Here is a 27,576-nt window from a genome sequence, read left to right on the forward strand (position 1 = left end):
GAAAAATAGCAATAAATTGTTATATTTGATTTCAAAATTGATGGGAGTTACAATCTCTAGTTTTTTTTTTTTGGTATATAAATAGGCCTTCAAATTTGCCATCAGCGGGAAAATATGTCTTCCAACTTTGAATGTGCACAAGTAGACACCTCAACTTGTATAAAGTTGAACACGTAAACACAAATGCTGACGTGACACATATATTTTGAAGGTATCTAGATGATCATTTTGTAAGTTGGAGTGTTCAACTGACAAAGTGGAAACAAATTGAGGTGGCTATTTGTGCAGACCCAAAGTTGGAGGGCATAGTTGCCAACTGAGGCCAAGTTTGAGGACCTATTTATGTATTATGCCTTTTTTTAGTTTCCATCGCGGTGTTCGGTACCTGAATGGGGCCTGACTAAAACCAAGAAGTCGCAAATTAGGGGGAAAAGCACTCTCTAACGAAGACCACTTCTACCCAAGGCGACTCGAATTCGAAACCTGATGAAGGAGTACTTATCGCTCCGCCACAATCCTTGTTGGTAATTTCTATAATATCTCAAATCTAAAAAGGGTCTCTTTTGATTTTTCTATTCAAAATATTATTTAAATATTTTTAAACTTGATCTTGATTTAATTCAAAGGAGTTAAGAGCTTGATCTTGAATTGGTGGAATGAACTTGTAGGCTCACGAATGTGGAGACATGTAAGAAAGGCTTCTCGATCACCCTTAGGAATTAAGCAGAGACGCATCCAGGATTTGAAGTTTATGGTTCCAAATTTTAATGATCTCAAATTAAAAAGAAAAAGAGAGACAAAATAAAGACTTTCATGATTTTTTGTTAATGAAAATGATAATAATAAAAAAAACAGGTTAATTATCACGCCCAGAGAATGCAAACCCTTGTCAAGGAGGGCACATCAAAGCTTAACATGGTTCCACATTTGTTGCTGAACCAATAACCCACTTTTTTATTGGGTTCCCAACTAGAAATTTATTATATATTTAATGGATTCTCAATATAAATACATGGCCGCAGCAAAAGCTAATGAGTTCTCGGGAACCCACCATGCCCCTGGGAATAAAGTTCCCAATCACCACCAGAGTGAAAGACTTCTTGATGTAGGTATTTCTTATGCCTTTTGACCAATATTTAGAGTTGTCGCATAAGGGACTTTGTGATGAACACAAACATTTTTCAATGCTTCTTGATAACCCTCGGGAAATAAGGCTAAACGAATGACTCAAAAGTCGAAGTTATTTTTATCATGAAATTTTTTAGACTTACCAAAACAAAAACTACAAATCAAAGTAGATACTAAAGATAAAGAATTGGACTACTATCTATCATATTGCTGTTTGTACTATAAAGAATTGAATTTTATTGAAGAATTTGCTGATTTGAAGTTCTTTTTTGCATTTATATATCATATTGCTCTTTGTATATTCTTAAATGTGCATATACAGAGGCATTTGATGTAAATTCATGTCTTTTAGCGGAGTTTTATTAAACAATAGCAGATTTGAATGGCTAGACCTCCATTTTTTGTCACAAGCTTGCGCACTCGCCAAAATGTTTTAACTCCCTAATTCGTAACCTTAGTATTACTGGAACTAGTAGCGGGACTGTGGGGTTGAAGGTGAAGTTGGTGTGCAAAACCCACCACAAATTCATGTATTTGTGTTGGGTCGGTTTTGTTGGATGGGTTGGTTTTAATATGGATGGGTGGGGTTTGATTTGACCGAATTGTATTTGTGAGAAATAAATAGCCACGTAGGCACCACGTAGGATAATAAAGGTGGGGACAAGGGAACTAACGGTGCAGGGGTAAATATGGCCCTAAAGTTGAACGAGAAGGGCAAATATATCAAAAAAGTATAACGAAGGGCAAATATAACATTTTTCTGAGCACAGGGGCAAATATGAACCTTTTCCGGAAAAAATTAATAAATTGCAATTGCCTGCTTTTTAGTTTGGTAAAGCTACAGTTACGCCTTTATAGAATCTATTTTAGTAGGCGTTTGGACACATCTTTGATTGAAACTTGGAAAAAAAGTTTTTGAAGTTGAAGCTGAAAAAATGGTATTTGAAAGTTGAGCTTGTGTTTTAACATGTCTTTCACTTGAAAAAAGTTGGATAAAAACTAACAAAAAAAAAAAAATCATTCTAAAACATAATCAGATAATGTTTTAGAAAAATAGTTATGTGTCCAAACAATTCCGTAATGTCATATGTGCATGTAAAAATTGAGTAAATTTCACTTAATTCTCTTAACCTTTGATGATTGGGAGACAATACCTCCTCCACCGAATCTGAATGATAACCCATCTTAAGCAACATTTTTCAGTGAGCTGTAAAAATTTTATACAAGAGAAAAGATATTTCTATTTTATTTTATTTTTTGCTTAAATATTTAATAAAGTAAAGAAATTTTCATTAGTTTCATAAGATAATACAAAACAGTTAGCTCTGAACGAAGACAAACAAAGGTGATCATGTCTGGATTTATATTTTTAGTCGTGGCAGAGCCGCCCTTGTTCAAGCGATTTTAATTTACATCTTTTTACTAGAAAATTATAGTGTACAAATAGATAAAAAAAATTTAAGGAGTTAATCGTTCACTCCCAATCATAAAAGGTTAAGGGGATTAAGACAAATTTACTCTAAAAAAAATTAAAAATATAATTAAGTGGATGCGAGATTTTATGTGTCTAAGTATCAACCATTAATTAGTACCTAGAGTTAGTAGATAAAATTAGAAGCAGTGCATGGAACCAAAGTAAAAAAGCAAGAAGAGAGACATCTAAACAGCAATATTGTGTGTTTGATTTAGTTTTTAACTACTAGAATTTCTTCTTCTGTTTCTTTTACATGATTCAAGAGTATATATATATTAATAGTGTCATTTGGTTCGTGCTAAGCCCGGGCCCAAACCGACATCAAAATTAAATTTGTAGATATTTTTTAAATTCTTTTATGTTCTTGGTACTTTGTTTTTGTAACATCGATTTAACACTTTTGAAAAGACTTCTAAAATATTAAAGTACAGACATATCTGAAAGTTAAAAGAAAATATTTTCTTAATTTATATATTATTTTAAAAATAAAACAATTGAAAGCTCTTCTAATTTCTATTTTACTAAAAAAATTTAAGATTAAAGTCTTTAATGATCCAAACCAATCTTTTTATATGTTAACTTAATCTCATTTGTTTCTTCGAATTGACCCATATTAGCAAACTTATTTTTTTACCAAAAGATATTACAGTACCCATTTAATATCAAAAATATTTAATGCCAAAATATTGTCTTATGATGATATCAATAAAGTTAACTTATAAATAAATATAAATAATTAAAAACCTTGATATTGCAAGATACTTTTATAGATGTTCTTTTCAAATTAAACCACACAAAAATACTGAAAAGTCAATATAATTAAATTGTTTATATTTTAAGCTTCCTTTTTACTTCCAAAAGATGCATGTTAGAAAATATTTTTTTTCTTTTTCGTAATTTAATTAACTATTTTTTGAAATAGTCGAACTTAAGTATTTTGTCCTAAATTATATAAATATTGATTATCCGATATTTTGCAAAATAATTTAAGTGAAATCTTTGTTAATTACTTATGTTTTAGCATGCACAACACAAAATTATAGCCGAAAAAAATATACGTTTAATCGGACGAATGGAAATTTAAAATAGAAAACGATAAATGGTAGATAAAATCAATAAATAATATTCAATATTATAAGAATAATGTTTTAATTCTATAATTAAGCCTATATTAAGATATAATTTGAATTACAGGATAATTTTTTACCTGTCTATAATAAATTTTAAAGGAAAAATATTATTTAAAACAAATTAATAATATTTTTACACAAAAAAACTCAAATATGTGTGAGTGTGGGGACCACTATAACCTTATCCATGGCATCATCACTTCAGTGGCATGAAAAAAGCCAGCTTTTAAAATTTACAAAAATGTGTGAATATTTACAAAGTCATAAAAACTTCAATTAGGGGTAAAAAAAGACAAGAAAATCATGTGAGGACTATAAAAAATGGCGATTCTCCCTTATATATAGTAGTAATGTACGCCAAATACTCTTTACTAATTATCGTTACTCTTCAATTATCTAATCACACTGCATCAAATGGATAGTTCTCTAAAATAACTGATTTACAGTAGTTATTTCAAAAGATTAGATCAAAATGAAAGACATCAACTAGCGTGTGGCATCAAAAACAGAAAAAATCAATAAGAAACGTGACTGCTACATAACAAGCTGCATATCAACAGAGGCAGAGCCTAAATTTGAAGTTTGTGGATTCGGGGTCCTAATTCTCCAAAGTTACTAGATTCTAAATAAATAATTTGTACATATTTGACAAAAATATTAATACAAATACATGATTCGGAACAAAGCTACTGGATTCGGCCGAACCCACCCCGAAGGCCTAGCTCCGCCCCTGCATAGCAGTGCTACCTATTGAAGTACTAATAAGTACTAATAAATTCATACTACTACGAAACCTCCTGGCAAATTTTTCAAGATTTGAGAAAATGCTTCATGATTGCTACAGTTATCTCATCAAGTAGAGAATTAACCTACAGCATACTTAAAACAACCAACCAGTATCAGTTCATGTCACGTCTCATTTCATAGATCAATCAATAACAAGCATGAAATTAAAAACCATTTCAAACTTAGCATTATAAAACAGATTAGTCAAAACGTTCGACCAGATTCACTCATGGGAAAGGCAAAACACAGCCTTAGCACTGCATCAACATTCATTTCTATTCACACTTTCAACTTCCAAAACATTTTAGCCAAAAATCATGATCTGAGTGAAGAATTGTGAAGGTCGAGCAGGATTATGATATGGATACTAATCTACATTATACACAACTTGGGCTTTAGATGATGCCCGAGGAAAATTTGTTATCTCCGCGACTACTTTGAGAGATTTTCGATCTTCCATTCTACGGGGCTTGATTAACATTCTGACCAGTGCTGGGGACTTGGCCAATAAAATCTTGATAAGCTGCATTTCAGCCTCGGTTCCTGCTACATTGTAAATCTTAACTGTCCTGAGGTGATTAAATGTCATATTTGAGAAGCTTGCAGGAATCTCATCAACAGCATCCCGGGGCACAGGTTCATAATAGATCTCATCTCTAAGAACACACACCTAAGAAAGATCAAGAAAAACCCATCAGTCTGAATTTGAAATTGAAGATCTTATGAGCATTGCAAAACAAGAAAGTCATTACATCCGAAAAACACATATAAAAGAGAAAGAGAAATACACATCATTAGCAACCTCAATTTCAATTTTTTCTAAATTTGGGGAGCTTCTTATCAAGCAAAGAGCAAATGAAAGCACAGCGAATTCTCCCAGAATAACCCAAGATAGGCAAAGGCGTTTAAGACAGTTAAGAGCAGAGGGAAGCCTTGTTGGTATAACTTCAGCTTGTCCAACATAATCGTCCTAGGAAGAAAATGTCCAAAATCAGGATGACTCCCAAAAGATGGTACATCTATCAAAATGCATAACAATTAAGTCATGAAGCAACATTACCTTGACATGGTCCTGATTCCAGCAGAGATTCTCGAGAGCAGGAATAGACTCAAAAATCTTGGCAAGATCACGTTCTGCCTCCAAAAAGAATGCTATAGGCTTATATGAAACTTTGGAAAGAAGAGGGACATTTTTTAGATGTAAAAACTTTATATCGCCTATGAAGAAAAATGACCTCAGCTTGGGAGCACTAAATTCAATGTGGTCCGAAATTTCGTCGTCTTCCAGCACCAAATGCTCAAGCAACGGGCAATGGGAGATTAAACTTCCAACCAATTTAGAATAAATTGTGACTTCAATTAGTTCTAGGCTAATTAACCTATCAAATCCCTTAAAGAGTGGTGGAGTACGTATGAGACACCTATGAAGAGTCAAATGCCTCAGTTGCAGACATGTGAAAAATGACGAAGGTAGTTTGTATTGGTCACCTAATGGAGGTTTAAGAACAAAATGTTGAATGTCATACCTAGAGAGGAAATATATCAAGTGGTGAATATTAGGACATGGTTTAAGATCAGGAATGTCGAGGGTAAACTTGGTAATTGGTCCAGTATGAATGGTCAAGAGGTGACAAAGAACGTTAGTAAATCCAATTGTAGGGGAAATTAAGTCCTCTACTGTTTTCCAAAGTGTTTGATCAAGTTTCAATTGTGGAAGTCTACACCAGTTATATCTCCATTTCTTTGATAAGATGCTTGTCCTCACAGCATCTCGTAAAGGCAACCTCATTAAAATTTCATCGATTACACTCTCAGGAAGGTTGCTAAGTACATGAGGGGAAGGTAAGCCTTGTTTATTGCCATTAGAAGGTATCATATTAAATGATTGCCAACAAGAATCTGCAGAAAATAAACAAGAATACAATAGGTAAGAAATCTCCAAACTGTCTGGTGAAAGTAAACACTACATGGACAGCATGCAACTGTAATAACCCAATTTTTAAATAAGGATTATTTGGTAATTTAGCTAAAAGAGGGTTTTTTTTTTTTAATTTTTTTTTTTTTTAAAAACAAAATTTAAAGGGGAAAAAAATAGAAAAGAAAGAAAGTGGGCCAAGCCTAAAAGGAAAAGGAAAAGAAAAAGAAAGCAAATAGTTATAAAGTCTGATGGACGCCATCAGATGTGAAACAGTTTGCGTGTTGAGCTTTTCAAAACTTATGGCAGCTCTCTCGCCGGTTTACGAGTAATTATCCTATTTTTAGCCTTAATTCTTGATTAGCATTTCATTACTTCCTCTTAATCCATCCGTCCGTTTTTCCTCGTCCAGTATATGAAAAATAGATGTCCATTTTTATTGGTACAGTTTGGAAAATCAAGAGATCATTTACTATTTCATACATTTTTTGCCTTTATTATTAATTATTGAGTTGTAAACTTCGTTGAATTGTTAGTGGCTCCACAACTTAGTAATAATAAAATTGTCATTCTATTTATGGCTCCACAACTTAGTAATAATAAAAGGGCAATTGGCGCGAATGCCCCTCTTTTGGGCTGGTCTTTAGATTTTGCCCCTCAAAATGGTGGTCTTTAATTATTGCCCTTCCGAGCAAAAGCAACATAGTAAAAAGACATTATTACCCCCGACCGTTACATATAAAAACAAATATCGTTATTCTCAAATCCTTGCTTCTTTCATATCGTTAACCTGTGCCAACTTCGTTCCCAATTTTTCACATTATTCAAATCGTTGTTCAAGCCGATTTCTCAATTGATTTTCTTTGCTACAACATCGTAAAAGGTACAAATCTTAATTCAACTCAATTTAACGATTTTATTGAGTTTAGATTGTTAATATTTGAAAAAAATCATCTTCTACGACACGATTATTAAGAAGAGATGACATACGACTCAGATTGAAAATTGCGCATGATAAAATTAATCAACAAAATAGAATTGATTGGATTTATTGCTTTGTTCTGATTTTAATTACTTTATACCTTAATTAAATTAGTATACAATGCTTATTTACTTGAAATTGTAATAATAATAAATTCAATTTAAATCGAGGCAATGCTTATCGATTTAAACTTGAATTAAGGCAACCGTGTACGATGCGGAGGCAAAAGTTCAATTTACAAAAGCGTACGGTATCTTGAATTCTGCTTTCGAACTAATTTCATAACAAGTATGCGTTTATATAGAAGTAAATTAGTCGATTCGTCAATCCTCTAATTGCAATGTTATTTGAACCAATTTCGAGTTATTGCATAACAAGTATGCGAGAAGGAAAATTTCGGTTTATATAGAATGTGTAAATTAGTCAAGTTTCAATTCTCTATATTGCAATATTAAAGCATTTGATTTAAATTGGATGAAGGTAGAGGAGGTTTTCATTTTTTTATTTTTTTAAACCAAAAACAGTTATTGCATTATCATCAGCAAAACAAAAAGTGCTCATGCCGGAGGAGGCAAAAGTTCAATTTACAAAAGAGAATAGTATGCCGTTATCGGCAATGTTGTGAACCAATTTCATAACAAGTATCCGGAGAAGGCAAAATTTAGTTTATGTAGAAGTATAAATTAGTCCAGTTACGTCAATCCTCTAATTGGAATAACTGTTACAGGCATTTGATTTAAATTGGATGAAGGTAGAGGAGGTTTTCATTTTTTTTATTTTTTTAAACCAAAAACAGTTACTGCATTATCATCGACAAAACAAAAAGTGCTCATGCGGAGGAGGCAAAAGTTCAATTTACAAAAGAGAATAGTATGCCGTTATCGGCAATGTTGTGAACCAATTTCATAACAAGTATGCCGGAGAAGGCAAAAAAAGTTGGTTTATATAGAAGTATAAATTAGTCCGATTTCGTCAATCCTCTAATTGGAATAATTTGTTAGGCATTTGATTTAAATTGGATGAAGGTAGAGGAGGTTTTCATTTTTTTTATTTTTTTAAACCAAAAACGATTCTTGCATTATCATCGTCAAAACAAAAAGTACTTCATGCAGGAGGAGGCAAAAGTTCAATTTACAAATTAGTAGAGTATGCCGTTATCGGCAATGTTGTGAACCAATTTCATAACAAGTATGCCGGAGAAGGCAAAATTTCTGGTTTATATAGAAGTATAAATTAGTCCAGTTGAGTCAATCCTCTAATTGCAATAACTGTTGCAGGCATTTGATTTAAATTGGATGAAGGTAGAGGAGGTTTTCATTTTTTTATTTTTTTAAACCAAAAACAGTTACTGCGTTATGTTAAGCAAAACAAAAAGTACTTATGCAGGAGGAGGCAAAAGTACAATTTACAAATTAGTAGAGTATGCCGTTACAGGCAAAGTTCTGAACAAACTTCTGAACAAGTATGCCGGAGAAGGCAATACTTCTGTTTAGAAGCCATTAAAGTAAAATTCTACAAACCTAAAGATACTTACACTTCATTAACATACATTTAAATATATATATATGTCCACAAAACATAAAATCCTAACTTCATAAGTACCAAACTACCATCATCAGTTCTAATTTCATGTGTACCCATTCCAAATTGCCCCATCGTCAATTTGGCCAGTGTGCTGGAATAACCTCTGCCTTACAAATCGTAATTCTCTTCGCAGATCATCATTTTCTCTACTTAGAGCACCGTAAAGAGCCCTCAGAAAATCTATGTCTCTTTTGATATCAGCAATTTCATGAGTAATTTGCAAATTTGCAATATTAGGATGAATTTGGTTATGAAGATGGGCATGTTCATGTGCTTGCCCGTGGCCACCATTAACATGTACAATATGTTGATTTTGGTTCATTTTGTATGTGATTATATCGATTTTCGAAGTAAAGTGTTTTTTTTTTCCTTCTTCCAAAAGTTGTGTTGGTTTATATAGAAGTATAAACCAACGCAAGCGTTGGATGGATTTGATTTAAATTGGATAAAGACGAGAGGAGGTTTTTCGGTTTCATGAAAATAAGCATTTGCAATCTCATTGGAATAGCTGTTGCGAAACAATTACTCCGTTTTTGAAGAATCTTTGGTGGTGGAGAACTTGGATTTACAAAATGGTAGAGTATGCCGTTTCGGGCATACATCATGACTTTACATGCAAAGTCGTGGGAAGGCAGAACTTAAATTTTCAAAACTAACAACTTAAATACATTTCATTTTGGTTTTTTCTCAAGTGAATCTTTCTTTATGCAGGAAGTTTAACAAAAAAATGACACCAAGATGCATCTACGTAGCCTTCAACGGCAAATGGGACGCCACCTACAATTATGTTAATCATGAAACCAAGCTAATACTTGTCAATGATGGTGTAAATTTTCAACAATTCACTCAACAGATATTTGCAGGGCATACACAAGATACTCAGCAAAAAGAGACCAACATATGGTTTGACACCAGTGAGAAAACATCCAAAGGGATGCGTGTAACAAACGACATTGATCTTCACACTTGCTTGTACCTGCTCAACAACAATGACAACTTCAGAAATTCCCGTTTCATATTAGAGTTCAATTCGGTGATGCGGAGAACAACCCAGTACAAGAACATCATAATGACTCTATCCTAATGACCAGAAGGACAAACCATAGAGGAAATTGACAAACAACTTTGCATTGCTTATGAAGAAGACATGTCTGAAGTTGGCTTGGATGACGAACAACACAGCCCTATTGGACATAACCTTGGGATTCCACATGAGCAGAGCGAGATAGTAACTCCTAACCAGACACCTCAGCAGCTACAATGGCAATCGCCAAACATTGAGCAAGTTGTAAACAATGACCTTTCTCAGCATCCAACTTCAATGAATGTTGTATCACTTACTCCGAGCATGACAGTTGAAGAGACAGAAACACGACCATGCAACAAAAGAAAGACACTAAAGAGGAAGAGGATACAAAATGATACACAAATTTTGACACCTAGTGCATCGATTGATCAAATAGAAGTTGGCATTTTATTCAAAGACAAAGATACCGTGAAAAAGTGCATGAATAACATTGCAATTACTCGTCATCAACATAAAAGTAATAATTTTTTTAAAATAGCTTCTTTGTACAAGGTAGAAAAGTCATGCACGCAACGGTATTACATCGGATGTGTTGAACCAACTGCATTTGGCGTTTCCACGGTTCAAGGTTCGAGAGGATCGAACTTTTCAAAGTAGTTAACTTTGAAAAGAGACATAGTTGTTCAATAAATTTCATCACCTCGACATGAGGAATGCAACTTCAAAAGTCATAGCGGAATACATTACGGACCTAGTACGCCATACACTACAAGAGATAACACCCAAATTTGTCATTGAAGAAATGAGAAGCAGATATGGCTTGCACATTGGTTACCACAAAGCATGGCGTTCCCTCCAACACGCTTATAATGTCATAAGAGGAACCCCAGAAAATAACTACACACTTCTACCGCAATATCTTCACATGATGAAATTAAGAAATCCTGGGACAGTTGCTAACATCAAATGGACCGCTGACAATAAGTTTAAGTATGCTTTTTTCGCTTATGGAGCATCAATTGAGGGTTGGAAACACTTGCGGACCGTAATAATGGTGGATGCAACCTTCTTGAAATCAAAATACCGCGGTGTGCTCATGATAGCGTAGCAAAAGATGGAAACAACAACATATTTCCTCTAGCATTTGGTATTGCGGACTGCGAGAATAATGAATCCTACGGGTGGTTCTTCGGACACGTGAAAAAGGTGTTTGGCACGCGCAAAGACCTATCAATTCTTTCCGATCGCCACGCATCAATTGCAAGCGCAATCAAAGAAGCGTATCCGGATACCCGGCATGGAATATGCATCTACCACATGGAGAAGAACTTGCAAAAATATTTCCCGTACGAAGCGATCCTATCTTTGTTCTACAATGATAGCAACTACCTACAAACGAGGGCAGAGTTTCGTACCTATATGTCACAGATACAACAAATCGACCCAAAAGCTGCAGAATACATAGAAGAAGAACCACCAGAAAGATGGGCACGTTCATTCCACACCAACAGGCGTTACAACATGCTCACAACGAACAATGTCGAGACAATGAATTCTGTATTGAGGAAAGCAAGGGAGTTGCCAATAATGGCATGTATTGATTACATCGAGAACAAGGCTGCAAAATTGGTTTTACCGAGAGAAAATTGGATGCAACAGACCGTCCCATGACACGACATGTTGGGTGAAAAGATTGCTTGAAAAGATAAGTAGAGGCTTCACAATGAAAGTAAGTACATTTTCCCAACATACACTTCAATATTAGTTTGGTGAGCAATGCATAGTTTAATTTTAACCAAACACAAAAGTTATCTTGGATAAAGGAAGAACTATGACCCCATTTTTATACTTCGTTCTGCCGGAAGGCAGATTCTTATTTTAACTAGCATGGAATTATGCGGTAAGGGCATAATTATGACAACTTTGTTTTTATACTCACAATGAAAGTAAGTAGATTTTACCAACATACACTTCAAATCTTAGTTTTATGAGCAATGTATAGTTTAAAATCAAACAAACACAAAAGTTATCTTTGGACAAAGGAACAACTATGACCCTATTTTATAAATAGTTACGCCGGAAGAGCGGACTCTTATTTTCTTTGTCGGGAAGTATGCGGAAAGGGCATAACTCTCACATAATCGAAAATTGCCGAAAAAATATCACTCATTTATATTGTCAATTTCCACGGGTAGAAAACATAACTCCCGTCAAATTTGTTGTGAAAGATGAAGGATATCAATACAATGTAGACACGAAGAATATGACTTGTGAGTGCTTGGAGTTCCAAACCGACGAGTTACCGTGCACACATGCCATGGCGATTATAGACAAAAGAAGTTTGCCAAAATCTACATCTTGTGCGGATTGGTTCAAGAAACAAGCACGCCCAAGAGACATACAAAGGTGAAATACTATCGGTTGGAAATCAAGACTCATGGATTATTCCACAAAACATTATGGATATTAAAATAACGCCCGATGTTAAAATAAGACACGGAAGAAAACAAACAAAAAGATATCGCCCAAGAAGAGAATCGACAAAGTACACATACGGATGTGGTAGATGCAAGTTCTTTGGACACACTAGGGCAACTTTGTAACCACAGTCCAGCTCTCAATCCATATTCAAGACGATACAGGAAGAGGAAATTGTCATCCTAACATCACACTCTTATACATGGTTTATATGAATTTATCTTATGATTCTTGACGCATAATGCGCACTCTGCCTGAAAGAAATGGCAAAACTTTGGTAGTACTAAGACGAGACTTCAAGCATCAATCACACATTTATTCTTTGTCCATTCTTTCTTTTATTATTTTCTTTTACTAAGTTGTTATCTTCTTGTTGTTGATAATAAAAAACTATATAAGAGAAAGAGATAAATGTCCCTACATGAAATCTACAATTCTCTACCATAAAACATTGAGGAAAAAGAAAAAAAAATCATCAACTTTAATTATCCAGTTTTATAATTTATGCCTCTGTGGAGGTATAACAGTTTTTGCCGGGGAAACAAAATTGGTATCTCAAATACTACATCCTGGTAAGTTTAATAGATGTATGCCTTGGGACATAACAATATTATTCTCTCTGTTGTTTTCATGTTTCACATTTATGCCGGAACCGGCAGGTCTTTCGCTTACAAAATAAATAAGTATGCCGTTAGCGGCATACTTATGGGCTTTGTTGCTTATAAAACATTTTAAAATGCTGGAAAATTGGATAAAACATTCAGCACAATACAATTAACACTAAGTAAAATATTTCATTCATTCATAGCAAAATTTCACTCATACAAATATTGAATGAAAATTCATTCATACTAAAACAACCATTATGGCGTCTCAACTAATCCCAATAAAATGCGTTCTTTGTTCGAAGAAAAGTTAAAAACGTTTTATCTTTGTTGCTGATTTACTGTACGGTATGGGTGGAACACTGTTCATAAAATGAGGAACTATGCCGACCCCGGCAAACTCCTATTAAATAACCACCATAAATTTGGTTTTCAACAAAAAAAAAACGCTTTCCGTCACAAATAATCCCCAATAAATGCATTTTGGTGGTCAAATAACTTCAAATGGTTTGTCTTTGTTCTTTGGTTATGGCAAGTTTTCTTAACTTAAATTCTGCCGGAATGGGCGGAACTTCTATTTACATAATGAGAAACTATGCCGACCCCGGCAAACTTCTATTATATAACAACCATGAAGTTGTGATGGAAACGGTATAACTTGGATTTTCAACAAAATAGCAGCTTTTATGAACGAGAGAAGTTGAGATTAAAAATGAACACCATCAAATTACAAAGGTGGTTAAAGTTGAAATTTATAACACAAAACAAACTGTACAATCTTATAACATTTACAAAAAACACAAGGGCGCACAAAAAAAAACAAAATTACATAGTGCAAAAATAACTAAGACAAACTATTTTTTCCTTTCTTCACAGATCTTGCTCAACTAAAACAATCTATTTTTTTGCTTTCTTCACAGATCTTGCTCTCTTTTTCATGTCATACTCACACTCCATATCGTTATGCTCATGATAATCATTTCCAGTATATCTGGTGGCGTGTCATAACCCTTTTTCAGCTTATCTTTCCCATGACAAACCAAATTGATTGACCACTCTTTCATGTAGTCCATCAAACCAGAACCATCCCAATCAGCAGGATTTTGACCGCTAATCAGCATATCAGCAAACTTGATTAAAAAACGACCACAATTATAATCTCTGAAAGTCATAAAATAGAGATGTTTTAGAACAACAGAAAAGCAAAAACAATAAAAAAAAAAAAAATCAACAAAAAACAACGGAAAAAGATAAAAAATATAAGAATGAAACGTACGATCCTTGCTTTGGACAGGCAGCCCACGTATATGTCAGATTACTGAAGTTATTGTATGATGGCCTGAATAATTGAAAATCATTGACCTCTAACAACTTGGGGATCATACCACAGTAGGCCTTGACAATGCGAACCAAATGATCATCATTATGATTGAGTGAGTTATAAACTACCAATTTACGCTCATCAAGGATGAAAACAGCAAGTACATAGTGAGAAATTGCTTTAGGATCATCATATCCTGGCGAATAGGAATTAATACCTGTCGACATTCTCCCATGATATACCACATTTTCCTCTTCGCCCATACACGATATTATTCGGAAAAAATGCATCATCATTGCCGCTAGCATACCGGTGGTAATTAACTTAGGGTCTTCGTAGTATCTATTGATCTCAAATTGCACTGCTGATCAAACATCATATCTACAGTTGTGTACTTAACAGCATTGGCAGCTGGAGGATGATACATCATTTTCTTCCTCAAATAATATAGCATCACATCAATATGCTGTGTTAAGGGAAAAAAAAAATAGCGATTCAGCGATAAACAAAAAAAAAAAAAAAAAAAAAAAAAAAAGGAAGCAAGAAGAAATAACTAACATAAAAATAAGAAAAGAAAAAGTAAAAGACAATCACGAACCTCATCATTAAGCGCATAGACATCATGGTACAGCTCCAAAAAAAACATCCTATATTTTGGCTTAAAATCACCCAACTGATAAACTTCACTGAGTTGGTTCAACTTTGCGGGATACATTACCTCGTCTCTTGACCACGATTAAAGAAAAGGGAACAAAAATTACAAAAATACAGGCAGAAGTTTGGTTCACAGAAAGGGAAATTTATGAACAAGTTTTGAACAATATGCCGGAAGCCTTATGCTTGAAAAAGGGAAAGTATGCCGGAAGCGGCAAGATTAAAGTTTCAAAAAGTAAAAGTATGCCGGAATGGGCAGAAAATAACTTTCCAAAAGAGAAGAGTATGCCGGAGCAGGCAGAACATGAGTTTGCAATAAAAGGGGGGATTATGCCAGGAGGGGCAAAAAATACAGAGATTGTACTTAAAAGACTGAAAAAGAAAAAAACATAAAACCAAAATAAGGAAGAAAAATGCAAGAAAGCACACACATAACTAACAACTTACCCAGTAGGTCGAAAGTTACTTGGTGGAAGATTTCGAGGATTGATAAATTTTTTTCAAAAAGTTCTTTGCAACTTTGCTTTTGAAGTAATGGAATGGGCACGTCCTTACGTACTCTTCATTCCGGTCACTTTCGTCCTTCCGTGACCCAAAAGGAAGATCACTACGTGCGCGAACACGAGCATCCATCGGCGGCGGTGTATCACCCCTTTGCTTTCCTTTTCCTCGGCGCCTTGTCTTCAAGGAAGATAGCACACGCCACTTCAACAATAGGTTCTTCTTCAGCAAGAGGATTCTCTTTGACAGCGGAAGAAGCGACATTTGCAATATCTTCAAAGGACACATATCGAAAATTGTCCTCCAATCCTTGAGAGTTATCACCCTTTCCATCAACAACACCAGACTCCCTTGGAGTGGTGGCTTGAACCGCGTCTGCATTGGCAGGTTCGATCCTCAATGGCTCAACCGTTTTAATAGGCTCGGGCATAACACCAATATGAGGAACAACAGCACGTTCATCGCCCTCTTTAGAAACTTGAGCTTCAGGTGTTTCACATCTTATAGGCTCAAGATTTTCAACTGTTGTTTGCTTAAGATTTTGAGGCATATCTCCTTTTGGTGGAGATACGTTGGATTCTTCTTGATTGGCGTCACGAAGGCATTCGGCGCCCAATTGTTCCTCCTGACAACCTACATAAAAGTAACAAATTAAGAAACACAACATCCATCATCGAAGTTCTCCAAGTGGTAAAAAGATTGAAAATTATGTCAAAACAGGCAGAAATTAGGTTCACAAAAAGGAAAATTTATCAACATATTTTCAAATTATGCCGGAAGGGGCAAACCTTATGTTTGAAAAAGGGAAAAGTATGCCGGAAGGGGCAAGATTTAAGTTTCAAAAAGTAAAAGTATGCCGGAGTGGGCAGAAAATAACTTTCCAAAAGAGATGAATATGCCGGATGAGGCAGAACATGAGTTTGCAAAATAAAATGTGAAAGTATGCCGGAAGGGGCAGAAATATAACTTTGCGAAAAAAGGTAGTATGCCGGAGTAGGCAGAACATGAGTTTGCAACAAAAGGGGGGGTTATGCCAGGAGGGGCAAAACTATCATTTGCATAAGCAAAACAAAAAAGAGCACACAAAGTGTCGACTACAAGAAAAGTGTGCCAGGCAACTTAGGTTTAGAAAACAACAAAGTATAAATGTAAATTTACCGAAGGCAATTCAGCCTCAATGTTTTCAGTTTCATTTTGTTCAGCTACAATGGATTCATCATGGTGAGGCGACACCAACGTATCACCCTCTTCTTGTCCTATCATCTCGGCGGGAGATAAATCTCTTTCGAGATGATCAGAAACGACCGCAGCGCCATCTTGAGTTTGCACAAGATTTTCAGGCGTATGTCCTTTGGGTGGAGATACGTTGGATTCTTCGAGATTGGCATCACGAAACTGTTCGCCGCCCAATCGTTCCTCCGCAGACAACCTACATAAAGTAACAAATTAAGAAACACAACATCAATCATCGAAGCAAAAATATTAAAATAAAAAATTAACAAATTACGCAAGGGTAAAAGATTGAAAATTATGTCAAAACGAGCGAGAAGTTAGGTTCACAAAAAGGAAGATTTATCAACAAATTTTCAAAATTATGCGGAAGGGCAAACCTTATGCTTGAAAAAGGGAAAAGTATGCGGAAAAGGGCAAGATTTAAGTTTCAAAAAGTAAAAGTATGCGGAGTGGGCGAGAAAATAACTTTCCAAAAGAGATGAGTATCCGGAGGAGGCAAAACATGAGTTTGCAAAATAAAATGTGAAAGTATGCCGGAAGGGGCAAGAGCTAAGTCGCAAAAAGTAAAAGTATACCGGTGTAGGCAGAAATATAACTTTGCGAAAAAAGGTAGTATACCGGAGTAGGCAGAACATGAGTTTGCGATAACAGGGGGGGTTATGCCAGGAGGAGCAAAACTATCATTTTGCATAAGCAAAACAAAAAAGAGCACACAAAGTGTCAACTACTAGAAAAGTGTGCCAGGCAACTTAGGTTTAGAAAACACCAGAGTATAAATGTAAATTTACCGAAGGCAATTCAGCCTCAACGTTTTCAGTTGCATTTCCTTCAGCTTGAGATACGATGGATTCATCATGATGAGGCGACACCAAAGTATCATCCTCTTGTCCTTTCATCTCGGCAGGAGATAAATCTCGTTCGAGATGATCAGAAACCACCGCAGCGTCATCTGGAGTTTGCTCAAGATTTTCAGGCGTATGTCCTTTGGGTGGAGATACGTTGGATTCTTCGCGATTGGTGTCATGAAACTGTTCACCACCTAATTGTTCCTCCACAACAACCTACATAAAGTAACAAATTAAGAAACACAACATCCATCATCGAAGCAAAAATATTAAAATAAAAAATTAACAAATTACGCAAGTGGTAAAAGATTGAAAATTATGTCAAAACGACGGAAGTTAGGTTCACAAAAAGGAAGATTTATCAAGAAGTTTTGAAAACTATGCCGGAAGGGCAAACCTTATGCTTGAAAAAGGGAAAAGTATGCGGAAGGGCAAGATTTAAGTTTCAAAAAGTAAAGTTATCGGAGTGGGCGAGAAAATAACTTAGTAAAAGAGATGAGTATGCGGAGGAGGCGAACATGAGTTTGCAAAAATAAAATGTCAAAGTATGCGGAAGGGGCAAGAGCTAAGTTCAAAAAATAAAATTATGCCGGTGTAGGCGAAATGTAACTTTGCAAAAAAGGTAGTATCTCTGGAGTAGGCAGAACATGAGTTTGAAATAAAAGGGGGGATTATGCCAGGAGGGGCAAAACTATCATTTGCATAAGCAAAACAAAATAGAGCACACAAAGTGTTAACTGCCAGAAAAGTGTGCCAGGCAACTTAGGTTTAGAAAACAACAAAGTATAAATGTAAAATTACCGAAGGCAATTCAGCCTCAACGTTTTCAGTTGCATTTAGAGATTGAACTTGTTCAACACGTCTCCATAGGACCTGTCACATTTGCTTGGCCTTCTCCAAAAACATGTTCAAATGCATTGTCCATATCAGCTGCCACATTTGTAGATTGAGGACCATCCGGAAGCCATGGATTAGGAGAAGCATCTACATCTTGTACTGTCTTGTGTAATTTTCTTCTCTTGTAAAATCGGATTTTACCTCCCAACTCTGTCTCATCAAAGGTTCTTTCACTAGAAACGGCTTGCACATCTTCCATCTGAATTTCTTGATTACTTTCAGCGTCAACATTAGACAAATCAACACCAAACGAGTTGCCCCCCTCGTCTCCGGTGGCAGTTTCAGCATTCCAAAATGCCTGTTCAATATCAGCAATATCTTCACCAACATGAGACTGCACCGATCTTCTTCGTTGGCCAATGGAAGATTGCTCAACATTTTTACGAGACCTGGCTTGTTTAGTTTTCGTTTTAGCAGCAGCACTTTTACGAACAGATCTCGTACTCCTGCGTCTACCCTTTTCAACATGACAAGGAGAATCAACATGTCGACGAACATTTTCAGCATCAGGAGCAGTTTCGGATTCAAAATTTAATCCTGCTTTTTGCAGAGCGCGAATCAGCTGATCCATCCGGACCTTCTCCTGCTGTTGATTATTCAAAATCCTATCCAATTTAACATCACAAACATTTTCCAGGAACTGTGAAAATAAACAAATACAGCAAAGTGTTAAACTCGAGAGAAAAAAAAAAGAATAAAACTTTTAGAGGAAAAACAGACAGGAACTATGAGAAATACCTCAATGCGACGCTCTAGAGAAGAGCTTTCAGTGGATTTGCCAGCAATATTGGCATCTTCAGATTCACTTTCATCACCACTTGAATTGTCGGAGATTCATCAACCACCCCTTTACCTCGCTATTGAAATAAAATCCATACAACAATAAATAATAATTACATCAAAACAGAAAAAGAAAACCACATTAAAAGTTGACACGAAAAATAAAGGGCAATAAACACCATTACCTTTCCTGTCATGTACTCTTCAGATACAAGTAATTTCTTGACATCATTGAAATGCGGAGATTTATTACTGACATACGACAACATCAGAGGTTCACGACAATCGCCAATAATTTCAACATATTGTCTGCGATAGTCATTGAACTTAGACCAAACCCAAACGATAAAGCCATAAACAAAACCAACAACACCATAATCAATGGTATGTCTGTTTATCCCTTGCTTATATATTGATTTGAAACACCTCAGGAGTTCAGCAAAACACAAAGACCCCCAATTAAAGCGCTCAAACAACTCTTGTCCTCTATGTATACAATATGCTGCCACAATACCTTCTTATCAATTCTACCGCCCAATAAAACACGACCAAGAATGTATACCTCTGCTAGCATCACCGCATCAAGGTCATCTTCAAAATCTACATTTTCAGCACTCATCACATTCTTCAAATCCCTAATTTCCAAATTCCTTTTACCATCTTCAACACCAAAATATCTTCTCAAAAGACAACTACCTTTGGTTTTGTTATATTTAGTATAGAAAGATCTAGGAGGTTCAGTAATTGATAACCCAGTGACTCTCTTAAATGATTGGTCTGTAAATGTCACAAGTTTATCTTGTATATTAAAATGCATTTCATTTGTTTGAAACAACGAACTTCCGACAACAACATAAAATTCACCAAGATACCCGACATTTTTATATTATGCAATTCCATAAATTTCCCAAAAGGACGATTCTTCAAAATTACCAACTGTTCTTTTGTAAGAAATTTCTCAACAAATTTAACAAACTTTTCGTCCCCTCACCATACAACACGCGATGCGTGTGTGTCCACTCTTCGGAGGAATATAATAGTCGACAACTTGTCCAAATTGACGTCTCATCATTTAGCACACTAACATGAGCAAAACATAAAATTCAATCGGGGAAAAAAAAAAAAAAAAAAAAAAAACACATAAAAAACATTACCAACAAAAATACATTACCACAATGCATTACGAAAAACGTAAAAAAAAAAAAAAAAAAAAAAAAACACAAAACCCTATTCAAATAAAATAGAGACACCAACAATTGAAGGAAATAACTTATCAACAAGTAATAAAATAGTAACTAATAACTTACAGATGATATTGAAACCCCACTAAGAGAAATCAATGAAAAAACTGATAAAGATGATATAGGAAACGTCACAAAGCAACTGCCTTCTTGACTTTAAAGTGAACAAACGAAAATAAAAAGTAAATTACGGGAAGAGCGGGCAAATATATATTGAACCAAAAAAAAAAAAAATTTAAAAGCGCACACGTGCTAACCACGTGACAAAAGTTATCCGAAAGCGGCATAATGTAAGTGTGTCAGGAATAAAAGTTTGCCGTTGTGGGCATAACTGTGTGGCTTTATATAAAGTTTAAAACTGCACACGTGCTAACCACGTGACAACAGTTATGCCGAAAGCGGCATAATGTAAGTGTGTCAGGAAACGATTGGATTTCAATTGTATGAGGATACAGGGAGTTTTGCAGTTTTTTCTAAAAAAAAAAAAAAAAAAACCAAAACAGTTAGTGAAATTTGAATTGAAGTAACTGTTGCAATTATTGACAAAAATACAAAGAGTTTTTCAGTTTCTTCTTTTTTCCATTTAAAAAAAAAAAAAAAAAAATTAATACATTTTCAATTGGAAGTAAATTTAGCAATACCTATTAGAGATATTGGGAATAAGAGTCACTTTTTAGTTATCTTTTTTTATTTCTAGAGAGAAAAAAAAAAAGCATTACTACGAATTTAGCGATGCGCGGAAAGGGCGAACACATTCCCAACGGGCAAACTTATGCCGGAGGCGGCAAGATTATTTGGCTTGACTTTTGCATATTAAGCTCTTTGGATTTCAATTGGATTTTTTTTTTTTAAACCAAAAACATCTACTCAAATTTAAATTGGAGTAACTGTCGCAACTATTGACAAAAATACAAAGAATTTTTCAGTTTTTCTTTCCATTTTTATTTTTTTTAAAAAAACAAATGTATTAATTGGAAGTAACTGTCGCACTTATTCGAGATGTAACTGTCACTTTTTAATTATCTTTTTTATTTTTAGGAAAAACAGTTACTTCCATCTGAGAAGTATGCCGGAAGGGCGAACATCATTCACAAAAATGGCAAAAGTATGCGGTTAAAAGGCGAGACTACAATAGAGCACGGTTGAAAAAGTGAAACTTCATTATATGTACGAAATGAAAGACCAATTTACATATACATCATTCGAAAAAGGGGAGACACAATAACATAACACTTGCCATAAATAACAACAAAAAAATCAATTCACTTTCCTAACTCTTCGCGATGACAAGTATACATCTTCAACGAGAACTCAACCGTTTCTCAAGCTGAGTCTTGCTTGGTGTAAGCAAACACCAATTAGGATAACCATCATCTTCTTTGTTTCCATCTTCGCATCTCGGACGTTTTCTACTATCTTCAACGGACGATTTGCTACTTCATTTACATTTTGTGATGCTTCATTAGAAGAAAACGAGATAATCTCCGCATTGAAAAGCATTATTAATTGCGGCAATTTCTTTAAGTGCTTCTTTTTTTGCGCGGTCTTCATTTTCTTTCACAAATTCCTTTTCAAGCGAGAAAGAGTTTGAGTTTTATCAGACAGTTGACTTGATGAAGAAACAGCAGCATCACAGAGCATATCGAGCATGGGAGACGTCTCATTTTTTGTAAACCTTGCTTTACAAGATTCCTGCAAATCTTTTCCAAGATTTGCATCTAACTTCACCTCATCATTCACTGAATAACCCAAATCTGGTTGTCTTTTACCAGATGCACAAGCTTTACAAGATTTGTTTTCGCTATGCAGTCGAACTAAACTTTCAACACAATGCATCACATAATCAAATTTACTTTCCAAACTGTCAAGTCTACTTTCCAAACAAGTTCTTTTAGCACTTTCAGAAGCTGCTACACATGACTTTGTTTCATCATGTACACGAACTAAGCTATCCACAGCCTTAATCGCACCAACAAAATTTTTATCCAATTCTTGAAACGGCTATCCAAAGACTACAAAACAACGAAAAAAAAAAAATTAAACAAAGAAGAAAAGAAAATGAGAATAAACAAAAACAACGAATGCAGCATGCAAAGTATACATATCATATTAACAAACTCAAAAATAAAAAAATAAAAAGCCATACGTTTACTTGATTGACAATTGTAGATCGTTCATCATCAAGTTGATTCTTCACACTAGACAAAACACCCTGTATAACAGATCAATAAAACAACACATTACTTTTGATGTCATTAAATTAATGTTGAATAAGTATGCCGGACCAGGCAGAACTTAAGCCTGAAAATGAAAACAGTTTGCCGGTAGGGCAGATTTTAAGTTTGCAAAACCAAAAAATATGCCTCAAGGGGCATAAACTTTCATTTCCAAAACCAAAACGAGAGAAGCGCAAAATGTGTTACCTACTAAAATAAGTCTCAAAATGAGAACATTATGCGGTAGGTAGGCGGGCGAAATATGAAAGGAGAAATGTATGCGGAAGGCGGATTCTACGTTTGCAAAACCAAAAAGTATGCCCCGAGGGCATAAACTTTAATTTCCATAACCAAAACGAGAAAAGACTACAAAAATGTCACCTACTAAAATACTCTACCACAAGGCCTCTAACTCGGAATTCGGTTAAACAACCAAAAACACAAAAGGCAAAGTACAACTTACATCGACTATAATGAGAAGTAACCAGATGGAAAAACCGCACGGGAAGAACAAGGGCCTGAATCATCAGGAAATTTAAGTGCAACTGGATAATCCAGCATCTCTTGTTCCGTACCAACAACAACAGCATGGACAATAAATTTCTTGAATCGCTATAACACAATATAAACACATCAATAAAACACAATTAGACAAAAACACAAAAAATAACAAGAGGGAAAAAGAACCAAGAAAAAGAAGCATCAACAAAAGGGAAACACATACTTTTTCAGCATGGAAGAAATTATCAGTAATAACTTTATAATCAACTTGCTTTGAAGGACCCCAAGACAACATACGAGGAGACTTCAGACCATGAAAACTTGAAAACCCTCGAAAGATAGGGAAAACTTCCAACAGCCACACATTTAAAGCGTAAGGAAACCACTAATCATATAACGTGTAGATGGCATGCTCTTGAAAGTCTTCACACAACCACGAATCGACCGTACCAACCAATTAAAACTAAGGGAACCCCAAGGATAAGACACTCGAAGGCGTCATCATCAATTATCTTCGTTAGATGACCTTTAACAACACATTTCTCGTTACGACCCAACAAAACCCTCTCCGTTATATAGATCTCGGCAAGTCTAACGGGATCGCTAGATCTTTCCCAAAAACCACCGGTACGATTACTTGACTTGATGCGTAAGAAACTGAGATCACACAACCTTATTCTATCACGATTTGGAAAATAAAGTCTCGACAATCTATTTGGCACGCTAGACACAACACTAAAATCGCCAAGACAAGAATCCAAACCAGTAATAAGACGGAAACACTCGGAATCAAATACACACACACGATCAAATATCTTAAACTTTAACGCACTATCATTACTAGATGAAAGTTGCGATAAGATCAAGCAATGGAAAATACTATCACTCAGGTGGACATCAACCAAATCCATAAACTTGTCCAAACACACCCTTTTCAACAAGTCCAATTGAGAGACACTCAAAAAGGACAAAATCAAACTCCGAAAATGAAAATCACCACTCCACATGCCACCCTTCAACCCGGTGTTCAAACTTAACCAAGGGATGTTCCTCTATAAAAGAAAAATCAATGTCAACGAAACCAAGAATTTACATAAGAATAAACCAAAAATGAGAATGAAAATAATTAACATATACCATAATAAAAAATCAGCCCCTAGACTGGTACACAAATACCTGCATAATAGAAGAAAGAACCAAAACACATAAGATTGCATAAAAACAAAAATTATTAACAAGACAACACCAAAAAACCAAGACACACATAAATTAACTTAATTCATGAAGTTATGCCGGAACAGGCATAACTTTATCGGAAACCAAACATAACTTCGATTTCAAAAACCAATAACTCTGCCGGACCGGCATATGTTGCCTCAGACAAACACAGTCTTCATGAAAACACAGGTTACTAAACAAAAAAAACACCAAAAATCTTAAACTAAAGCTTATAATCAGGAAAACATATAAACTATCATAAAAACCAACATTATTAAAAAAAAAACACCAAAAAATCAAAACACATACAAAGTAACTTAAATCACGAAATTATGCCGGAATAGGCATAAATGTAGTTTCAAAAAACAAAAATTCTGCTGGAACAGGCATATGCCGCCTCGCACAAACACATTCTTCACAAAAACCAGATTATTAAACAAAAACAATAGCAACAACATAAAAAGTACATTCTGAGGCAAAACTTCAAAGATTCAACGAAGAGAAAACCAAAACGCATATCAAAATCAACTAAAACATATTACGACATTCATAATACGACATTCAAAAAACCAAAATATATACATGGGCAACGAAAACTAAAGTTCAAAAAATCATACAGACACTTTAACAAAACACTATAATTTTAAATAAAAAAGGATCAATTAAATATAAAAAACGACGAAGACAAAGATATCAATTCAACAAACAACAATTTAACATAAAAACAAATATTGAAACGAGCAAAAGATCCAAATTCGTACCTAAATTTTGGAACAGATAAGACAGACACAAAACAAGAGGAGGAACGAAGAAGCAAAAAAAAAAGAAAAGAAAAGGGCAAATGACGAAATAGAAAGGGTTTTAATGGGGTAAGGGTAATTTCGTCAAAAAACTTTCATTAAACGGGCGGCGGGGGCAAAAATTAAAGAAGGCATAAACACAACAGTGGTGTACACTGGTTTTGTGTAAGCGGTGCCAAGTTAATTATATATACGACTTTGGGCTCAGGGTCTGTGGGTTCTTATTCCACATTGATGATTAGTTTGCAGTAATTTTTAACCAGTGTCAACTTAATATGTGCATAGACCAGTGGTGGAGCTAGAAATTTTATCAAGGGTGTTCGAATTCATATAATCTATCTATTAAGGGTGTTCAATATATAACATATGTCTATAATACGTAATATAGACATAATCTTTTGACAAGATATTATATATGTAACTATTTTTTTCAGCAAAACAGTATCGTATGACACAACTTGGTTCATTGCGGCTCTACCACTGCCTAGTCTGGTGAGGGAGACAACTTGTTGACGGGGTGTCATCCGACACCACTTCATCTAACAAAATTCAGCAAGGACTCGTCTGGCTATAAAAATTATTCACTTTTTGTTTTGGGAAAATGGTCAAAAATACCCCTCTACTTTGAAAAAAGGGCTAAAAATATCCTCCAAACTTATTTTGGGTAAAAAATACTCCTTCCATCCTTAAAGTTTTCAAATATACCCCTGTCTTGACGGAAATTATCCCCCAAAATAACCCGAGATCATTTTTTAAACCCGCTCCATCATTTAAACCCGACCCAACTAAATAATAACCCATAAGATCCCCTTATTCCCCCAATATGTAGGTTTGAAGTTTGAGGGAAGAAGGGGATCTTATGAGTTATTATTTAGTTGGATCGGGTTTAAAAAAATAATCTCAAGTTATTTTGGGGTATAATTTTCACAAGACGGTGGTATATTTGAAAACTTTAAGGATGAGGGGGTATTTTTGACCCAAAATAAGTTCGGAGGATATTTTTTTAAATTTTCTAAAGTAGAGGGGTAGTTTTGACCCTTTTCCCCTTTTTTTTTCCAGAACATTTTTTCACTTCATTTGAAACTCAGTATCTGGCCATGAAAATTCCAAATCCAACTTAAAGTTGTACTTCAAATTTAGAAAATACAACTCACTTTTTACTTTTGAAACTCAGAATCTGGACATCAATATTTGGCATAGATATTATCCCTAATATTCTTTGCAAAAATTATAACCAAACACAAATCCATCTTCAACTCCAACCCCAACCCCATAAATTCCAAATAAAGATAAAAATATTTGGAATCTATGGCCAAACACCTACTAACAACCCCATAAAGTTTTAAGCAAAACCAAGTACAATTTCAGGAGATCTAATAATACCAAGAAAATAAAAATAGAATCTTGATTTCAATATTCAAGAGAAGCATAAAAGCACATGAGTTGTATTAGCAATGAAGAAAACAGTAGAGAGGAAGATGAACCTGAGAATGAAGTACTCTGCGTGTGTTGCAGCTTCAACTCTCAGCAATGGAGAAATGAGGCGTTACAATGTAATAGTAATGTTTTTGGGCCTCGGACGCAGAGCCCATGTTTCTTCTATCCAGCAAATAAAGGTTAATTTGCACGATTGTCCTTCCAGGGGGTGGTCTTTAATTTTTGTCCCTCAAATTGCTGGTCTTTAAGTTTTGCCCTTCGTCTATTATTTTGAGATTCTGAGTTCGAACCCCGATGCAGTCAAAGATAAGAAAAATCACAAGATAGAGTTTCTTAACAAAATCAAGTCTATTCAGGCAAAACTTTTGGCCAAAAATTGGCCTTTAAGGCCTAACTTTTGTCCAAAATTGGGCTTATTCGGGCAAAAGTTAGGCCTTAAGGCAGAGTTTCCTCGAAAAGTCTTATCTAGCGACATTCATTCTTTTTTTATTTAGCAGGGGTTCGAACCCTAAACCTCGGAATATTTTTGGCTACTTTTTTAAGCGAAGGGTAAAAATTAAAGACCAGCAATTTTAGGGGGGAAATTAAAGACCAGTATTTTGAAGGGCAATCCGCACAAAAAAAATGAAGAAATTGTACGAATTTCCTTTCAAATGAGATGGTTTTTAAGAGGGTGTTTGGCTACGCTTATAAGCTGGTCAAACTAGCTTCTACGCACTTTTTTACTTATCTGCACATTTGGTAAACATGAAAAGTGCTTATAAGTCGAGTGCTTATAAGTCACAATAAGTTATAAGCCATAAGTTGGTCATCCCTAACTTAT

At 35.0% G+C, this 27,576-nt stretch overlaps 2 protein-coding genes across 3 annotated transcripts in view; both read right to left on the reverse strand.

Annotated features, from left to right (window-relative positions):
• Positions 1-27,576, reverse strand: part of LOC132067762 (F-box/FBD/LRR-repeat protein At1g13570-like) — a 69,318-nt gene that overhangs the window by 28,181 nt on the left and 13,561 nt on the right. The window lies entirely within an intron of this gene.
• LOC132067761 (F-box/FBD/LRR-repeat protein At1g13570-like) lies at positions 4,632-26,956 on the reverse strand. Its single transcript, XM_059461072.1, has 4 exons — positions 26,801-26,956; positions 5,579-6,417; positions 5,321-5,488; positions 4,632-5,188 (listed from the first exon to the last, which is right to left on the reverse strand). Exons 2-4 carry the CDS (start codon positions 6,392-6,394, stop codon positions 4,886-4,888), a joined length of 1,287 nt encoding a protein of 428 aa, XP_059317055.1. The 5' UTR covers positions 6,395-6,417; positions 26,801-26,956; the 3' UTR covers positions 4,632-4,885.

Source organism: Lycium ferocissimum, chromosome 8, assembly GCF_029784015.1.
Source record: "Lycium ferocissimum isolate CSIRO_LF1 chromosome 8, AGI_CSIRO_Lferr_CH_V1, whole genome shotgun sequence".
NCBI lineage: Eukaryota > Viridiplantae > Streptophyta > Magnoliopsida > Solanales > Solanaceae > Lycium > Lycium ferocissimum.